This window comes from Leucopleurus acutus (assembly GCF_964270905.1).
Source record: "Leucopleurus acutus genome assembly, chromosome: 3".
Classification (NCBI taxonomy): domain Eukaryota; kingdom Metazoa; phylum Chordata; class Mammalia; order Artiodactyla; family Delphinidae; genus Leucopleurus; species Leucopleurus acutus.
In genome coordinates this window covers 149,743,131-149,763,793 of record NC_139145.1, presented here as the reverse complement: position 1 = coordinate 149,763,793, position 20,663 = coordinate 149,743,131, and the positions used below count along the sequence as shown (strand labels likewise).

At 41.1% G+C, this 20,663-nt stretch overlaps 1 protein-coding gene across 1 annotated transcript in view; it reads right to left on the bottom strand.

Annotated features, from left to right (window-relative positions):
* GOLPH3 (golgi phosphoprotein 3) overlaps window positions 1-16,970 on the bottom strand; it is a 53,665-nt gene extending 36,695 nt beyond the window's left edge. The window contains exon 1 of the mRNA XM_082836176.1: window positions 16,452-16,970. Within this exon, the coding sequence (XP_082692302.1) occupies window positions 16,452-16,676 (225 nt within the window). The 5' untranslated portion in view covers window positions 16,677-16,970. The remainder of the gene's footprint in view (window positions 1-16,451) is intronic.
* Window positions 16,971-20,663: the final 3,693 nt, after the last annotated feature.

Here is a 20,663-nt window from a genome sequence, read left to right as displayed (position 1 = left end):
CCCAAACAGGGACTGCACTGGGGCCCTCGGCAGTGAAAGTGTGGAGTCCTAACCACTGGACCGCCAGGGAACTCCCTAGCAAAGTTTTAAACAGTATATTTAACAGCATCTTATTAACAAGACCTAACTATAATTCCATATTCTTAATTCTTCCCTAGGAAACATGAAGGTTTCAGTTAGTAAACACAGCAACATTTCAGTTTGCAAAACTATTTTCACATATGTAAATTATCACCTCGTCTCACAATAACCCAGTAAAGTATTATCATTTTACATTAGAAGAATCTGAAGTTCAGATAAATCAAGAAGTATAATCATGTTCACAGTCCAGAATCAGCACTTATACCTCAAGCAGTTATACCTCAAGCCTCATGTGCCTCTAGACACAGTACTTTCACCTCTACATTACATTGTCAGTATTTCAAGCTGAGGACATTTTGGAAAGCATATAGAATAATAAAAGCATTTAAGTTTTCTATCAAGTCACCATAACACAATTTATTTATTAGATGTTGGCCTCTGCCTCTGTTTTTCCTAGCAAAAAAACAATCCCATTTGGTAGGCAAAGGCACTAAGTTACATAAAGTTTAAAAGTACATAAAGTAAAAAAATAATTTTCAAATTCTTGAAATAAGAAAAATATAATTTTAATTCAATAAACACCTATTGAATACCAAGACATTGCTAAGCAGAAGTGATAAAGATGACCAAGATACAAGGCACAAAATGAAAAGAAAAAAATAATCATTATAATTCAATGTGATAAATATCATAATACTGATAGGAATAAAATGACATCCATTCCTTCCTTCCTACCAAAAACATGCTATGAACGGAATAGGAACCCCCCCTCCCAAATTCATATGTTGAAGCGAAGCCCTAACTCTGATATGACGGTATCTGGAAACAAAGCCTCGGCACATAATTAGGTTGAGATGAGGTCATGGAGGTGGGGCCCCAAGATGAGATTAGTGCTCTTATAGGAAAAGACACAAGAGATTTTGCTGTCTCTCTCTGCCATGTGAAGACACAGCAAGGGGTACCTCACCAGAACCCAACCATGGAAGCATCTAGCCTCCAGGACCGTGAGAAAAGGAATTTTCTGCTGTTTAAACTAATTCTGTTGGTATTTTGTTATGGCAACCCCAGCAGACTAACACACATGCATAAACAACTACAGCTTTCTAGACATTGTGCTAGGTGTACACAGCGATGAGGAAAAGGCATATGAGAGCAACGAACGGTGCCTTGGGGATTAGAATAAGGCAAAAAGAGCTTCAGTTGGGCATCAAGAGATGGGTAAGAAATGGCTGCCAGGTGGAGAAAGGGAGACCCTATAGAGAAGAATCTGCAAATACAAACACGAAGGCCTCAAAAAAGTAATAATGTAAGTTCCAGGCCATTAGAGAGAAAAATAAATAAAGGATGAAGGTCCACAGCATGACCATATTTATAATACACCCCTACTAATTAGGGTACATCAAATAATATGTTCTATCATGCAGTCACCGCAAATAATGGAGCACCTTATTTCTCACTGGAAAGATCCTATTTACTAACACGGGAAGGTGGTCACTAGGTATCATTAAGAGAAAAGGGGTTACAAAACAGTACTGGAATGAGATTTCTTTTGTTTAGTAAAAAAATAAACATAGGTAAGCTCGTTTAAAATAGGACTGGAAGAATAATGTAATATCAAAATATTACCTCCAACTTCCACTTCTTGCCTTTGTTCAATCCGTTCTCCACACAGAACTTTTCTTTAAAATAAAGATTGGGTATACCACTCCCCAAATCCGTCAATGGTTCCCCAACTGCACTCAGCATAATACACAAAATCCTTAACCTGATTTGTAAGGACTCTGTGTTCTGGCACTCTATCACTCTATCATCATCTCAGGTTTTTCTCCCTATCGCTCCACTCCCGCCTTGAACCATCTTTCAGTTCCTCAAGCCAAACCAAGCTCTTTATCACCTCAGGGCCTTGAAACATACTAGTCTGTCTTCACTGGATTTGGCAGCTATCCATTCTTTGGGTCTCAGCCTAAATATTATTTCCTTCGAAAGTTCTTCCCTGTGCCCTCCCCTCAACACCCATTCTCATACAGCATCCTCTGATTTTCTTTCACAGTAACACGGTGTATAATTTACACATATATGTACCTATCTGTATGTGTTTACATATGTCTGTCTTCCTTAGTACGGTGCCTACTATATAGTAAACGCTCCATAAATGTTTGTTGAAGGAATGAAAGTTGAATTATGGACTTTATTTTTCTCTTTTGTAATCTATATTTTCTAAATATTTTTCAACAATGAGCATAGACTTGTGTAAGAAGATAATTAAGACAATATTACTACCTATTGGTTCTTTAAACTCAAACCAATCATCTTTTCTCCTCTCTAAGCTTTAATGGTAATTAAATACAAATAATTCTTCTATAATAATTATCTTTCTGATCTGTCCCGTTCCCTCTTCATCCAAGATCCAGGCACCAAATTTCACAAATTCTAGTAACTTCAAGCCTACTACAAACCTTCCTGCCTCTAGCTTTTCCATCTGCCAATCCTCTCTTCACTTAAAAGAAATGCCGTTCCAAAAATCCAGTTTACATTATTCCTGCTATCTTTAAGACCTCCAAGTGCCTCCAACATCATTGCCAACTTATGTGTAAAGGTCCTAAGGGACGAATGACTTTTTATTTTCCCTAGTCTGCGCACAATCCCCCTCATAGCTCAGTTCTCATTATTAGACGACTCAGATTTTCTGCTTCAGCTGTGTAAAATAATAACATTTTTAGAAGGATAACTTTCCCATCTAGCTATTTTCACATCTATATCTTCTCATAATATATCCCGTCTAGAATGCTAGTTTCCTATCAAGTCACATGCTACATCTCATTCAAAATTCTGCTCAGTGGGGCTTCCCTGGTGGTGCAGTGGTTAAGAATCTGCCTGCCAATGCAGGGTACACGGGTTCAAGCCCTGGTCCAGGAAGATCCCACATGCCATGGAGCAGCTAAGCCCATGTGCCGCAACTACTGAGCCTGAGCTCTAGAGCCCGTAAGCCACTAGTACTGAGCCTACGTGCCACAACTACTGAAGCCCACGCACCTAGAGCCCGTGCTCTGCAACAAGAGAAGCCACCACAATGAGAAGCCCACGCACCGCTACAAAGAGTAGCCCCTGCTCGCTGCAACTAGAGAAAGCCCGCGCACAGCAACAAAGACCCAACGCAACAAAAATAAAAATTAAAAAAGAAAGGAAAAAAAAAACCTGCTCAAAACTTATCTCCCTAAAGTGTTCCCTTCCATTTCCAACATCCCTCTTCGGTGACATCCCCCAACTTCAGGTCTTCTTCACTTGCCCCAGTCCCCAGAGCACCGAGCACTCCTACCCACTCTACCACTGATGACAGAGTCACTTTTCCCTTCCTCATGAAATCCAGACAAGAGCCCACATAAGGAATTCCTCCCTTCAAAGGAATTCTCTTTTCTTACCAGCTATTAAGATGTTTTTTAATTTCCGCCGAATGGCAGAGGAATAGAAAAAGGCTGCCACTGTTCCACAGATGAGGCAAAGGCATCTGCCAAAATGTGATCAAAGAAATCTGGAGGTAAGAGAAGAGCTACCTCCCCCACCAAACAGTGAAAAAAAATTACAAAAACACAAACCCTCTTCAACACCAATTCTACTGAAGGCAGAGTTTCTAATAACAAAGTTTATAATCAGAACATACCCACAAAGGAAATGGGGAAAGTAAAGTCACGACAAAGCTTCAAACGGTAGTGTGTGGTTACTGGAGGAGATGGATGGATGCAGGAAAAGGAGACACAGAGTTGAAAGAGCAAGAACCCCAAAGAAGCAGAGTGCATACTGGGGTGAGAGCAGGCGATCAGCCTACGAGAAGCCCACTTACCCTGCAACTGAACAGAAGAGCTGCAGCTAAAGGTAGACAGGGGAAGACAGATGAGGGAATCCTCTATTTGTAGGCTCAGAGCAAGGAAGAAGTAAAACAAGAGACTTTAAGGGAGTGGTGAAGATTTTAAATAGTCACTGCGGAGAATAATGAGGACTTGAACTAAGGCAGTGGCCCTGAGAATGGAGAGGAGACAAATTCAAAGAATTACTTCAGAGAATGTAAACTGAGTCACCTAGTAGATGTGGATGGTGAGAGAGAAGGCTGTAGACTCTGACCTAGCAACCTGTGTGGCTGCAAGCGTATGGGCTCTGACAAGGAATGCAGAACATCTTAGTGCAAAGATGCAACTCCCAAATCTCCATTTCCAGTCCGGACATCTCTCCTGAACACCAAATTTGCAACTGCCTACTGAAGCATAAAGGTTAGATATAAATATTGGGTTGGCCAAAAAATTCGTTCAGGTTTTTCTATAACGTTTTACAGAAAAACCTGAACAAACTTTTTGGCCAACCCAATTAATAAGTTACTGGACCTCTCCTTTTGCATTTCCTAAAGGCACTTACAACCCAGTACAAATCTGCAGACAGACAAAAAAAAAAAACAGAGTGAACAGACTACAAGGGACTGTCTAAATGAAACCTCTGGGCTCTTTTCAAGGCCTCTAACTATTTAGGCAGACGGATAATTCTTTTAATATCTAGTTTCATTTTCAAAAATTTACAGCTTGAACAAAGTTAGAGGACTCACACTTTCTGATTCCAAAACTTATTACAGGGACTTCCCTGGTGTCGCACTGGTTAAGAATCTGCCTGCCAGTGCAGGGGACACAGGTTCGAGCCCTGGTCCAGGAAGATCCCACATGCCACAGAACAAGTGAACCTGTGCACCACAACTACTGAGCCGGCGCTCTAGAGCCCATGAGCCACAACTACTGAAGCCCACGCACCTAGAGCCCCCGCTCTACAACAAGAGAAGCCACTGCAATGAGAAGCCCGCGCACCACAATGAAGAGTAGCCCCCGCTCGCCGCAACTAGAGAAAGCCCGCACGCAGCAATGAAGACCCAATGCAGCCAAAAATAAAATTTATTAAAAAAAAAAAAATTAAAAAAAAAACTTACTACAAAGCCACAGTAATCAAAACAATGTTGTACTGGCATAAAGACAGACATTAGGCCAATGGAATAGATTAGAGAGCCCAGAAATAAACCCTCACATGTATGATCATATGATTTTGACAAGGAGGCCAAGACCATTCAATAGAGAAAGAACAGTCTTCTCAGCAAATGGTGCTGAGAAAATTGGATATCCACATGTAAAAGAATGAATTTGGACCCTTACCTTATATCCTACACAAAAACTAACTCATAATCGATCAAAGACCTCAAATTAAGAATTAAAACTATAAAACTTATAGAAAACAACAGAAAAGCTTTATGACACTGAATTTAGAAATGAATTATTGACTATGACACCAAAAGTACAGGCAAAAAATAAATAAAGTACACTTCATCATTAAAGGACACTATCAACAGAGCGAAAAGGCAACCCACTGACCGGGAGAAAATATTTGCAAATCACATACCGGCATACCTCAGAGATATTGTGGGTTCAGTTCCAGACCACTTAAATAAAGCAAATATCACAATAAAGCAAGTCACACAAATTTTCTGTGCATATAAAAGTTATGTTTACACTATAAATCATCTGACAATGCAGGGTTGCCACAAACTATCAATTTAAAAAAAAATGCAATATCTGTAAAGCACTTAACAAAGTGCAATAAAACAAGACAAGGTATGCCTGTACCTGATAAGAGATTAATATCTCAATATATAAAGAACTTCTAAAACTCAACAACAACAAAAACTGATTTAAAAATGGGCAAAAGGGACTTCCCTGGTGGTGCAGTGGTTAAGAGTCCACCTACCAATGCAGGAGACACGGGTTCGATCCCTGGTCCGGGAAGATCCCACATGCTGCAGAGCAACTAAGCCCGTGTGCCACAACTACTAAGCCCAGGAGCCACAACTATTGAGCCCATGTGCCACAACTACTAAAGCCCGTGCACCTAGAGCCTGTGCTCCGCAACGAGAAGCCACCGCAATGAGAAGCACGCGTACCGCAATGAAGAGTAGCCCACGCTCACCACAACTAGAGAAAGCCCGTGTGCAGCAACAAAGACCCAATGCAGCCAAAAATAAATAAATTTAATAAATTAAAAAAAAAACCCAAAAAACCAGAAAGTAGCTAGTGACAGCCAGGATGTGGAGAAATTGCAATCCTTGTGCATTGCTGCTGGGAATGTAAAATGGTGCAGCTACTGTGGAAAACAGTATGGTAGTTCCTCAAGAAAATTAAACACAGAATTACCATGTGATCCAGCAATCCCACTTCTAGGTACATCTCCAAAAGAATTGAAGCAGGGACTCAAACAACTCAAACAACAATGTTCCAAAAGCAGCCTTATTCACAATAGCTTAAAAGCAGAAACAACCAAAATGTCCATGATAGTTGAATGGATAAACAAACTGTGGTATATACATATAATGGAATATTATTCAGCCTCAAAAAAGAATGAAATTCTGATACATGCTACAACCTGAATGAACCCTGAAAACACTTATGCTAAATAAAATAGTCAGACACAAAAGGTCAGATACACAATTCTACTTAACGAAGTATCTAGAAGAGTCAAATTCAGAGAGAGAAAGCAGAATGGAATGAGAGTTACCAGAGGCTAGGGGGAGGGGGAAAGGAGCAGTCAGCTAATGGTTAAGAGTTGCAGTTTGGAAAGGAATCGTGATGATGGTTGCAACATTCACAACAACGTGAAGGTCCTTAACACCACTGAGTTGTACACTTTAAAATGGCGGAAACAGTAAACGTTATGTATATTTTACCACAATAAAAAAAGTTGAAAAAAAACCTTTCCTTTTATTCTTTTAGACCTATCAGTCACAGTTAAGACTATGGAGACTGTACGAGGGAACCACTTTAATAATGTTTCTAGCCCAGCACTAGGGACACTGCCCAGAGCATAAACGATCCTCAACTATTTGAGGACAAGTGAGAGATAGATGGATGGATGGACAAAATACTATAAGTTCAAAACTTAAAAACAATTTCTAAACATACCAAATATTTTTGAAAATCACTAAAACGTATGTTAAAACAATTTTTTAACTTTAATTTAGAATTTCATAGACGCCATCTTAAAACACTATTTGTGACAATCAAATGGAAGCTAATCCCAAAACCAATTTCCAGTCAGCTTCAAAGTACTTTGTGAATAGAATTCCCCAGGAGGTTCTGTTCCAAGCCCTAGCTCCCCCTACTCTCCTAAACTGAAATGCCCCTTCTTCTGTAAATAGTGCAATGTCCAGCCCAACTCCCCATTGCTTCTGACACTTTCCGGGACAGCCTCAGCCTAATTCACTACTTCCTCTGAACCAAAAATGTACTGTCTTCTACTACCCAACTGGCACTTAGGACAGTACTACTTTACACTGTTACTTTAATTGTCAAGTGCCTTATCTCCCCACTACTAGACTATACACTTGTGAAGACCAGGACTTTTCTTGTTACTTTATTTCATTCCTAGTCCCATTTAACAAAACCTTGCACAAAGTACAATTTTATAATTTGGGGCAATTTTGGAAATTGTTATTCCCACGTCTTTCCCCACTCTCAACCTCCTCAGGGAAGGCACTTTGGTAGCCAAAGGACCTACAGTGAAGGAGAAATGAAAAGTAAATTAAAAGATATGGAGGAAATGGGGGAAATGTTTCAATAAAGATAAATTTAAAAAGAAAGAGTTGTGGGCCAATGCCTTCTCGGGGTGACCCAGCCCTAAGACCTTCAAGAAATCCTGGCCTTGAACTTAGGCAGGAAGGACCCTTCCCCCTAAAAAATGGGAGAAGGGGCATCAAAAACGGGAGGTGGGAACAATGAAAGGTGGGAAGAACTGGTGACCAGAGGGGTTAGAAGAGGTCAAGGACCTTTTTAAGCTTTTCAACTTAGAGCCAAGACATGATGAAACCTAATACTTCTGTGCACCAACTATACTAGGCACTTTACATGTGTTATTTTATTTACTTGTCATTAGAATCATTTATCATTTTGGAGGTTTGGAGGCTTCTGATGTCTCTGGAGAGTCAGCAGTATCTTATAAGAATTGTTCAAGGAAGACTCTGGACTTGGCCTAAGAATAAGAAGTGGTACTTCAGGTTTCCAGATTTCCCAGTACAGCATGCCAAGGATTACCAAAAAAAAAACAAACAAAAAAAAACAACGGGTTGTAGGTTCAGGACAAACACAAAGATAAGCGAGCACAGATAACTAATTGCATCTGAAGAGAATGTTCACTAAGCCCAGCAAAGCACAAGAGGGTTAAGAAATAATAAAAACAGTGGAAATATTAAATACTTGTCAAGATCACTATAAATCTTAATTCTTCTCTGGGCTAGGTAATTACCTATTTGCATTTGTTCAACACCTTGCAGTTTTTAAAGCACTTGCACATATGCCAATTCATTGGATCCCTACAATTCAGAGGTTATGGGACAGCCCACAAATGTAGGCCCATTGTGCCCAGCGGGTAACTGAGGGTCTAAGAATTTAAAGCATTTATCCTAACTAATTATTCTAACTACTCAAAGGCAAGGTTGGAAATCAAAAACATGGCAATCTTCTAATTCCTGATCCAAGGCACCCCCTTATGTCCCTATTGCACTTAACGTGTACTTCCATTAAAGTCAATAACTTATTTTATTGGAATCATTTGCAAATCTGTCTTCTATATAGACTGGATGCTCCTGAGGGTGAGAAGTTTTTCTTTGCAACCTCACCACCAGCAAAGACACTGGCATATAGGTGTTCAATAGTTGGACTGAACTAGGGCTTCCCTGGTGGCACAGTGGTTGAGAATCCGCCTGCCAATGCAGGGGACGTGAGTTCGAGCTCTGGTCCAGAAAGATCACACACGCCGCAGAGCAATTAAGCCTGCGCGCCACAACTACTGAGCCTGCGCTCTAAAGCCCATGAGCCACAACTACTGAGCCTGAGTGCCACAACTACTGAAGCCCACGTGCCTAGAGCCCGTGCACCGAAACGAAGAGTGGCCCCTGCTCACCGTAGCTACAGAAAGCCCGCGTGTAGCAACAAAGACCCAATGCAGCCATAAATTAATTAATTAAAAAAAAAAAAGTTGGACTGAACTAAATCTGTTTCCATTTTATACAACAGGGCATAGATACAAAAATTAAATGACAAGCTCAATTCAGTGACTGAAATTTAAGCTAAATTCTTAAAATCCTATTTCTGAGCTTATTTTGTTAACATAGTATAAAACTGTTTAACAGTTGCATTTGAGAAACTGGAACTAGAAAATGAAACCAGAGTAAAAATAACCACTAGCAATTTATATGCAGTCCTTTCTTTCCAGTCCCTCCACAGGGCAGAGGGTAGAGAGTAGGGAACAAAGAGTTTACCTACACATTATTAACCAACAAGAATAACTTTGTTCTTAAAATTTAACTCACAACTCCCTGCAGCTCAGTATACTAAAACTGTTCCTCCTACTACTGAACTACAAGTCAAATTCTAGTACAATAAAAAGTCCTATTGGAGGGCTTCCCTGGTGGCGCAGTGGTTGAGAGTCCGCCTGCCGATGCAGGGGACACGGGTTCATGCCCCGGTCCAGGAGGATCCCACATGCCATGGAGCGGCTGGGCCCGTGAGCCATGGCCAATCACATCGGTGAGAGGCCCGCGTACCGCAAAAAAAAAAAAAAAAAAAAAAAAGTCCTATTGGAGAAAAAGATTTCTAATCCTCAACTCAACACAAACTTAGTATTTTCAACATTAATTTATTTCACTATTTCTCAATTTTTTTTTCCATTACTGCTCCCTAAAGAAGCTTTTTCAGACTTTTTTCTATAACCACACCCTCCCTCATAAAATTTTAGTAACATGGCACACTGTACATGTATCTATGCTTTACATATAGAAGAAGTAAGAATTTTTCACCACCACCCCCAGAACCAATTTTCACTCCCTTGGGTATGACGCTACCCTAAATGAAAATACATGATTTACTCAGTAAATATTTTCTGAATGGCAGCTATATGCCAAGCTGAGATATTCACCATGGGAAAATTCTACGACAGCAACACAATTTAGTTTTTTAGTTTACTGTTAAGAGTTTTGACCCACAGAACAAAATGAAATGGGCTTGAAGATAGAGAACTTCTTCCTAGTGTTGGCACCTCATCAAGGACTTGGCTCAATAAATATTTGATTAATGCATGGAAGGTATTAGAATTCTACATGTGGTAGAATGACCAGGCTACAGAAATGCTGGCTTCCTATCTCAAATCTCACAGAACTGAAAATCCAACCCACCACAACCCTGAAACCTGAAATTTTCTGTAGTCAATTTTCAAGAGGAAAAAAAAAGACAAAACACAGCCAAAACAAAAAACTTAAACTAAAACAAAGGAACAGTTTCTATTAGATAATTTTTAACCTTCTGGTTCACTAAATGCTTTGAGTATCTGATGAAGGCTATGTTCTCTTTCTCCAGAAAAATATACACATACAACACACACAACTGCAGAACGTTTTACAGACTTTTAAACTCCATCCTTTGACTCCAATTTAAGACCTTCCTTATTAAAGGAATATGTAAACTATACACAATTTATTAAGTTTAAAAATAAGGTTTTTTTTCATTTAACTTTTTCAGCTTAAAAATATATTTACAAGAAGAATTCTTTCTGGCAATGTAATGTACTTTAATATTATTTGTATTCTTGCAGATCAGATGTTAACCAAACAACTAATAAGGTGAGATAATATGAATAAAATAACAGCCTATTTTCTATATTTACCTGTAATACCTAAATTAAAACCCCAAGATTTACTAAATTACATTATAACACTCTACAATACTTTTGAAACATGTTGCAGTCTTTCAAGCTTTGATCAGGGAAACCTAAAGCCACTAACATCAATTCAAAAATGAAGCCAGGCTCCCACCTTTGTTACTTGTCACTACACTTATTATGTGGAAGAAACATGGGGACCAGCAGTCTCTTTGTGCTGCTTCAAAAGGAAACTAGCATGAAAATAAAATGCCCTGAACAAAGACTACAGCAACTCTGAATGATACAATTTACTCTAATAGCAGAAAAATTATGCTGATACAAAGTAGGGAAAGTTTGCTTGGGCCAAAGGTTTAACACGACATAACTGGACAAGCATAATGCATTTAGGGTCTTTTGAGATTTACACGTAAGCTGACACTTACTGTAAGAGGTAATCTCTTTAAACATCAGAAAAACTCCCCAAATATTTGATCAAAATAATTTCAAAGTACAATTCTACAAGATAATCTCAAATGATCCATACAGGAATGCTCAGATGGTTTAAAATTAATAAATATCAAATATTAGTATGACTTATAAAATGAATCAGTGAATGCTTTGGCCACACTGTGAAAGGACGCTGAAGCACTGAAAAGTAATCTCACTCACATAAAATCTTGTTTACAAGATACAATCAAGTGGTTCAATGACCTCCAAAAACTAATTTTTGAGATGCTGTATATCTCTTATGTGTGTACTTACTCTTAAATACACCTGAAAAAAAGAAATGAAAACTCAAATCTTTCAAAAATATGAATAGCATATTATTTGCATTAAAGGAATAACAAAATTCCAAAACTCTGAAGTCTTTATTATACTTTAAATTACTGAAATCTTAGCACACCTTTAAATACTGAATATTTGTTAAATGAATTTCTCATTAACAGATTTGATATCCAGAGATGGTGTGTATTACTGCATGTATAGAAAGGAGAATTAAAAAAAAAAAAAAACAAAGTTAGCCATCTTGATAAGTATTGTATTTCAAAGTAGCAGCCTTGGGAAACTTACTCCAAAAATGGAACACTCTGGTATCAATCGTTGGAGCCAATTTAAAAGCCACACAAAAGCCAGTTCCATCATTTTAGTTAAACTTAACTATTTTACCCTAAGTGTGTATTATCCAGCTCAAGCACTTACTTATTTTTCAAGATAGAGTTAAATTATCACATTAAGGTTCTTATCTGCAAGCATTAAAAACATTAACAATTGACTCTGGCTTTCTTTAAAAAGGGACTTTACTGGAAGGTTCCTAAAGCTTACAAAATTGAAAGGTGCCTGGAAAATCGGGATGGGAAAGACAAGCACCAAAGGGCTAGAGAGAAAGAAGCTAAGGGACCCAAGTCAGAGAACACTCTGACCTACACTGACACTCCTCTGATAGGTCTCCAAACACCCCCCACAAGCCTGCTGTTCTGTTCTCAAGATCCAAAGCCCCAGGAGAAAATGTCTGGTTGGACAAGTCTAGGTCTGACTGCACCACAAAAGAGAAAGGGTAAATGCTTCAACAGTGCATCCTGGAAATACATCCAATGGGAACACCCTAAAAACAAGACAAAACCTAGAAAGGACAAGGTGGAGAGTAAAACAATAAATGTCCGCCGCAGTCCAATCAGAACCATAGGAGAGGTCTACGTCTCTCTCCATTTTAGAGAGCTTTGAGGCTCAGAGATCAAATAACATGTAAAACAAAGGATACACCGCAGACCAGGACTATACTATACTGCCTCTTTCCACTCTGCTATTCCACATGCACACTCTAAATTATACCTGGCCGTTTAAAGTAATCAAATCCAACTTTAACGCACTAAGATTTGTCATGAATGAAGATATTTAAAAGTATATGACACCAGTTATTTCACATAATTCTCAATAAGGCATTCTGAAAACACTAACTACTGGAAGCACCTATGGAAAAATCAAATAGTTGGGAGGAAAAAAATACCTAGCTTGTTTGCAGTCCCTTCCTCTCAACTACAGGGGAGACAGCAGAAATCTTGCTAATTATTTGGAAGTTGAATTCAAATTTAAACCCATCTGCCATCCTTGCTGTGGCCTCTGACAATTTACTTCAATACCTATGTCCTCTGCCCAGACTGAGCATCGGAATCCCCAGAGGGGCCCAGGCATTGGTGTTTCAATTAAAGACAGAAAGGAAAATCACTGGAAAAAAATCTGAAATGAAACTCACAATAACTTTAGAGTCATCCCTAATAGGTAATCTGAAGCCAGACCATCTGCTTACTGGCAGGCAAGCTGAGCCTTCTGTTCAGCAAAGGGGTGAGGGAGAGAATACTAGATTCAGGATACGAGTTAAAATAATTTTAATATTATAGATTGTAAATGTGTTAAAAGTAAGCTGATAATACAATGAGAAAGAACAAATGACAACCTCACACAATAAGGATGAAGCTCACAAACTTTGCTTTACAAAAGGCACAAATAAAAGTACAAAAATAGGCAAAATTATTCTATGCTGAATTCTAAAGTCAAGCCAGGGGTAACCCTTGAGGACCAGGCAGTGACTGGAAAAGGAAATCAAGCAGGGCTTCTGGAGAGCTGGTCATGTTGTTTCTTCATCTAGGTGCTGGTTCAACAGGTGTGTTCAATTTGCAAAAATTCTTCACACTCGTGCACTTTTCTGTGGGTTTATTATTCAACAAAAACCATTTTTAACAAACCGTAAGTCTCAGCATTTTTGAAAAGTCAAACTAATTTCACCTCTCACAATTTCTTTAAAATTCTTCTTGTTCTGATTTAAAGTAAGGTTAGCTCACATATATATAAAATGTGTCCATCATTAATGACAAACCTAACCTTTGAATTTAGCTTTTAAATATCTTAAAAGTACCCAGAAATATAACAAAGATGGACACTAAGCTAAAATAATAAAAAGTTAAAGCAGTGAATTTATTAAGCTGTATATATTACAGGTAAAGTTTAGAATTTGTTAATATTAAACTTAGTAAGGGGACTTCCCTGGTGGTGCAGTGGTTAAGAATCCACCTCCCAATGCAGGGGACACGGGTTCGAGCCCTGGTCCAGGAAGACCCCACATGCCACGGAGCAACTAAGCCCATGCGCCACAACTACTGAGCCTGCTCTCTAGAGCCCGCGAGCCACAACTACTGAGCCCACGTGCCACAACTACTGAAGCCCGCGCGCCTAGAGCCCGTGCTCCACAACAAGACAAGCAACCACAATGAGAAGCCCACACACTGCAACGAAGAGGAGCCGCTCGCCGCTGCTAGAGAAAGCCCGCGCCAGCAACAAAGACCCAACACAGCCAGAAATAAATTAAATAAATACATTTTATATAAATAATAAACTTAGTAAGTTAAAAGCATAAATGCCTAGAACCTATGTAAGAGAGTAATTCCTGTCCCCTAAAAAGAGTGATACAAGTTAAAGTCATAGGGACAGGCGACAGGCGGGTGGAAGGAATCTCCTAAAGAGAAAGAAATGAATGGATGAGTTGCCAGGGCTAGTTATTATGTAAAGACGTGAGGACAGGGGAAAATATACAGGTTAATCCCTACAACCTAAGTCTAAAGCAATGCAAAGTCCCAACCCCACCCACTGCCACTTCAACTCCATGCACCTGCCTGCAACCGGAAAAAAGTTTCCCTATGTGGTTGTTGAAATGCTCAGAATTAGCTAGTTGTCTGGACCTTGGCCATGACATGGCAAAGTATAGTGACTCCTGACACAAACACAACAGATGGTTTCAATTATGTACCACCAAAGAACTTTAAATTTTCTAGGTTTCGTTAAGTATCCTTAAGCTTCAACAAATAAATTCTTTAGATTATCTTCATGAAAACCAATCACAGAAAAACAGCATGTTAATATGTTTCACCTTAAACATTTAGAGTAACACATACTTAAAAAAACAAAAAGGTACCTTCTCACCGTAATTTCTCATTTAGAGTGACTCAGAAGTCCAAAAGCTAGTTTTGGTTTTAGCGTTTTAGTTTTACACACAGAACGTATCCACATAGAAAAGTCTCAAAAACTATAAACCAAAATGTTCACTCAGAAATATGGATGACTTTTCTTCACTTTGCTTTTTTTTTTTTTGGTATTTTTTATAATGTTACTTTTGTCCCAAAGGAAAAAGAAAGAGACTTAAAGAAAAATGTTTATTACCAAGATTCTAAATGGTGAAGCCTAAAAAAAGCTTTTTTTTTTTTTTTTTTAGAATACTTTCTAAAAATCACATTTCTAGGACACTATACAACTAGTTTGCTTTTCCAAAGAACAAAAAGGAATTTCACATACAGTCTGCTTTCATCATAACTCAGTAATTAAAACACAGATACTGGGGCCCCTTTCATAGCCAGAGGGACATCAACTTTTTTCAAGAGATCATCAGAAAAACCTGAGCAAACTGGAAACCCAGAAAATGCAAATACTCTAGACATGTCCATCAAGGTAAATTTTAATTCATTAGATTACTAAATATCAGGAGTCCACAAACAATCCATATAAAACTCACCTACATCTGATAAGTTTTGGTGAATAAGACTAAGTTGTTTTAATAAGACTTTTTTTTTTTTTTGCCCACCTCTGTGAACTGGGAAAAGTTTATTTTAAAAAAAAACTTAGATATTTTTGTATCTGACTCTCAAAATGTGCCGTCTGTAGTTTCCATAGGGAGATAAAACAAGCTTCTGGGACCCCTCACCATACACGATTTATACAATATCCATTCATCTGTCTGACCCTCTGGCAGGTCTCTAAAAATAATCATTTTTGGAGACAGACCCGTGATAAAGCAAATATAGCAAAATGTTAATTATAGAACCTAGGAGGTGAGTGTATAGGTGTCCACTGCAGCATTTTTCTCAACTTCTCTATGTGTGAACAATTTCACAAGGTATTGGGGTGAAAACAATCGTTTCAGAGTCAGAACACAAGTATCTATGGAAACGCTGAGGCCTTTCATCAAATCACAAACCTAGAATTTCAAGCGCGCCCACGAAAATGCCCCTCCTTGAGACTGCAAGACTTTTTTAAAGAATAGTAAACTGGTAAAATGTAAACGCAATACTAAAAATAATCTCTCACGCAAAACAAATTTACCTAGGAAGTCCATTTCCAGGTTTCATGAGATTTTTGTTGGACTTTTATCAGTAAAACAACTTTTGCCTCCATTACCATTTCACCGAAATGTTTTCAAAATTCCAAACAGTACACCTTGTTTTTTTTTTTTTTTAAATCACCCAGAAAGCAGATGAGTGGACCTAGGTCCATTGATCTCCCAGGTCCTAAAACCTGCAGAACCTATGAGTTCGGGTGCACTCTAACCTGCAAGTCTCCAGGTGGGAATTGTACCCTGGGGTCTACCCGGGTTAAACACGCGGAAAAAAGCGAGGAAGCAACAGACCGCCGGGGAGTCAAAATGAAAGGAGTGACTATGAAAGAAGGGAAATCCAAGCAATCAGGGCGGGGAGGATCTGGACGCACGGGACCAGCTGGGCGCTCCCGGGCGCGGAGCTCGGGAGCTGGGAGGGCAGACGCGCGCGGAGCCGGTGGCCAGGCTCCCGCCTGGTGCCGGGGCCCCGCACCGGCCGCCCCCGCCCTGACCGCTGCACCCGCACCTCTCGGTCCTTGAGGCCCAGAAGGAGCACCTCCTCCATCAGAGTCAGCCGCGTTTCCTTTGAGTCGCCCTTGTCGTCTTCGTCCTGCTCGTCGCGACGGCTCTGCGCGTCGTCCTCGCCGTTGCCGCCGCCGCCGCCAGCCGCCCGCTCCTTGTCGGCGGCGTTGCGGGAGGCCTCGGTGCGCCGCTGCACCAGCCCCGAGCTGCGCTGGGTCAGCGAGGTCATGGCTCCGGCCGAGGCGCCGCGCCGGGCCGAGAGGGACGCGGGACTTGCCGGGTCTCCCTCTTCCTCCCTTCGCGGCCCCCGACCCGCGCTTCCGTGTTAAACCCGGGTGCTGGGGCGACGTCCGTCGGTAGCGGGGCCGGGTGCAGTCATGGGGAGACGGGCCGGGGCGAAGCAGGCGGGCCGGTCGTCGGGGCGGGCGAGGGGCTCCTTCCTTCCTGCGGTCGCAGCCCAGGGGCTGCCGGAGCTCCGAGGCGGAGGCGGTGGAGGCGGTGGAAGCGGCGGCGGCGGCGGCGGCGGCGCCTTTCCAATATGGCGGCGCCGGCTGACGTCACTGGAGGATGTGGCAAGGCCGCGGCGGGGCGGGCCGGGAGAACGCCGGAAGCGGCGGGCAGGGACCCGGGGGCCGGGACTCGATGTCAACGACCCTCTCTCCGCCCCCCGGGTCTCCCCCGGCGCTCGCCCTTTTCTTGGGGTTCCGTCGCCGCCCGGCCCGCCGCCCCCCTCCCGTGACGTATCCTTCCTCCGCTCGCCTTCCCCTGTGTCCCCCAAAGAACCGGGGCTGGAGCCAGAGTCTGGCAAGGCCCCAGCGAATCCGGACAGGCTTGGCCTCGCGAGGGTGAACCCTGCTCCGTCTGGAGCTGTCCCCTTAGCACCCCAGACACCACCGTCCTCGGAGTTGGCCTCGCCCGGGGCTGCAGAGACCCGGCTTGGAATCCGGGGTCCCCACGAGTCACTGGAAGGACTTCGCTCACCGCTGATGGGGCGGGGAGAGGGCGCGCGCTCTGCCCACATTCCCAGACCCTTCAGAAGGAGTAACTGCGTTTAAATGGCCTGAAAGCGGACTTCTAGTTTTTCTGGGTGTATTACGGTATGAAAAGAGAGGTTAGAACAAATTGAATAGTTTTGTTTGTAAAACTTTGTTCCTCCTTCCCGACCAGGGCACAGTGAGTACAGTTAGTACTGCACACGTCGGTACAGTCGACCTTAACGAACTTTTTATAGAGACAATAAACCTGTTGGGTTTCCTGCCAAGTCTTTGTACACGTTAAATCTCTTTCAGTTTAATTACTCGGGTAAATCCTCTTGGCGTGCTTGACAGTTTGAGCAAGTTATGTTAAAGAATAGATGTCCAACCTGAGAGGGGGGGTTGTAGGGCCAGAAGAGTGGAGCTTATAAGTAAAACATTATCCAGAAATGGCATTGTATGCCATCCGATATTATTTAAAGTCAATAGTGATCACAGGCTGTGGTTACAGAATGATTTAGATAGGAGGAATGTAACAGGACTTAAGCTATAAGAAGCGATGAACGCCCACGGTAAAACCATCGCATAGAACATTTTTGGCTTACAGAGTTCTTCCTCTTCCACAAACCCATTATCCAGAACGCATACTGGCCGTGCACCATCACCATCACCCCGTGCCCGGGAAAGTGAGAAGGAGATCTCCTGGGGTGGGGAGAAGGGGGCAGGGTGAGCACAAAGTAGACCCTCCCGTTTCCTATCTTTTTGGGCAAAGGTCAATTTCACTTCAACCAATTTCTCTCATTAACATCCTGTTCAACTCATTTTTTTTCTTTTATTTCTCTCCCAGTTCTTTCCCAAATAGCTTAAAATGTTTCTTTTTAAAAGAAATATAATTATTTGATTAATATAGTCAAATACAAAAGTTTAAAGAGTATAAAGATAGCTATAGTGAAAATCTTCCTTCTAGCCCTGACCCTGTTCACCCAGTTGTTCTCCTCTCCCCCTGGTGATTTTAAAATATGTCAACAAATTAGGTGAAGCCTAATTCCCCTCCCCTTGAGTGTGGGCCAGACTTAGTGACTCTCTTCAAATGAATTGAATGTGGCAGGCAGGACTGTGTGTGACTTCTTAGACTAGGATATAAAAGTCTTTGCAGCTTCTTCCTTGTTCTCCTTTGCTCTCTCTTAGATCGTTCACTCTGAGGGAAGCCAGCTGCCACATCATGAAGACATTCAAGCAGCCTTATGAAGAGGTCTAGTTGGGAAGGAACTGAGGCCTCCTGCCCAACAGCCATGTGAGTCAGCCATCTTGGAAGTGGATCCCAGCCCCAGTCAAACCTTTAGTTAACATCTTAACTGCAACCTCATGAAAGAGTCTGAACCTCTACCACTGAACATACACAGAGAATTTGTGCTCCTCCCCATGTCCCCATCTGTCATGGGCATAATTCTAATACAGCTCTCATAATTCTTGCTGCCCTAGTATCTACACTTTTGTGTAATCCCCTCTCCTTGAGTGTGAGCAGACTTTGTGACTTACTTCTAACCACTAGAATCTGGCAAAAGGGAGGGAATGTTGCAGATGTAATTAAGGTCCTTAATAAATTCACTTTGAGTTAATCAAAGAGAGCTTATCCTGGGTGGGCCTGCCTAACCAGGTGGCATAATCACTTTCCCTCGAAAGTGGATCCATCCCTTCCCTAATTAGAGAGACTTGAGTCAGCTGAGACATTCTCTTGATTGCTCTCAAGACATTCTCTCTTGAGGAAGACAGCTGTGTTGTGAACTGCCTATGGAGAGCAGTAACCTCTAAGAGTTGATGGTCTCAGTCTTAGAACTACAGCAACTGAATTATTCCAACAACATGAATGAGCTTGGAAGAAGACCCTAATCTCCAGCTGAGAATGTAGCCCAGCCAACACTTTGATCACAACCTTGTGAGACTCTGAGCGAAGAATCCGGTTAAGCTATGCCAAACTCCTGACCAATGGAAACTCTGAAATAATAAATGTGTATTGTTTTAAGCCACTGAACTTGTAGTAATTTGTTATGTCATTGATGCAAGTAGGTTGAAAAAAATATATACCATGCAAACAGCAACCATAATCAAGCTAGAGTGACTATACTAATATCAGACAATATAGACTTTAAGACCACACATACACACAACATTGTAAATCAACTATATTCTAATATAAAACAAAAATTTAAAAAAAAGACCGCACATACACACAAAGTTACTAGAAATACACTCTCACATTTGTGGTCAATTGATTTTCAACAAGGATGCCAAAACAATTCGATGGGGAAAGAATAGTCTTTTCAAAACAAATGGTGCAGGGACTTCCCTGGTGGTCCAGTGGGTAAGACTCCACGTTCCCAATGCAGGGGCCGGGGTTCGATCTCTGGTCGGGCAACTAGAACCCGCGTGCGTGTCACAACTAAGAGTCTGCATGCTGCAACTAAAAGATCCTGCATGCTGCAGCTAAAGATCCTGCATGCCACAATGAAGATCCCACTTGCTGCAACTAAGATGCAATGCAGCCAAAATAAATAAACAAACAAATGGTACAGAAACAACTGTCTATCCATATACAAAAAGAAATGAAGTTGAACCCCTACCTTATACCATATACAAAAATTAACTCAAAATGGATCAAAGATCTAAGTGTATAGCTAAAAATATAAAATATTTAGATGAAAATTGGCATAAATCTTCATGATCTTGGATTGGGCAATGGTTTCTTAGATATAACCAAAAACCCAAATGGCAATGGTTTCTTAGATATAACCAAAAACCCAAATGATAAAACAAAACAAAAGATAAATTGAACGTTGTTAAAAGAACACCACTAAGGAAATGTGCTTCAAAAGACACCATCAATTGTAGAGCAATTATACCCCAATAAAGATGTTAAAAAAAAAAAAAGACACCATCAAGAAAATGAACAGCCAACCCATGTAATGGGGAAAAAAAAATTATAAATCATATATCTGATAAGGACTTATACCTAGAATATATAAAGAATGCTTACAACTCAATAATAAGAAGTAATCCAATTTAAAATAGGCAAAGTGGGACTTCCCTGGTGGTGCAGTGGTTAAGAATCGCCTGCCAGGGCTTCCCTGGTGGTGCAGTGGTTGAGAGTCCGCCTGCTGATGCAGGGGACATGGGTTTGTGCCCCGGTCTGGGAAGATCCCACATGCCGCGGAGCGGCTGGGCCCATGAGCCATGGCCGCGGA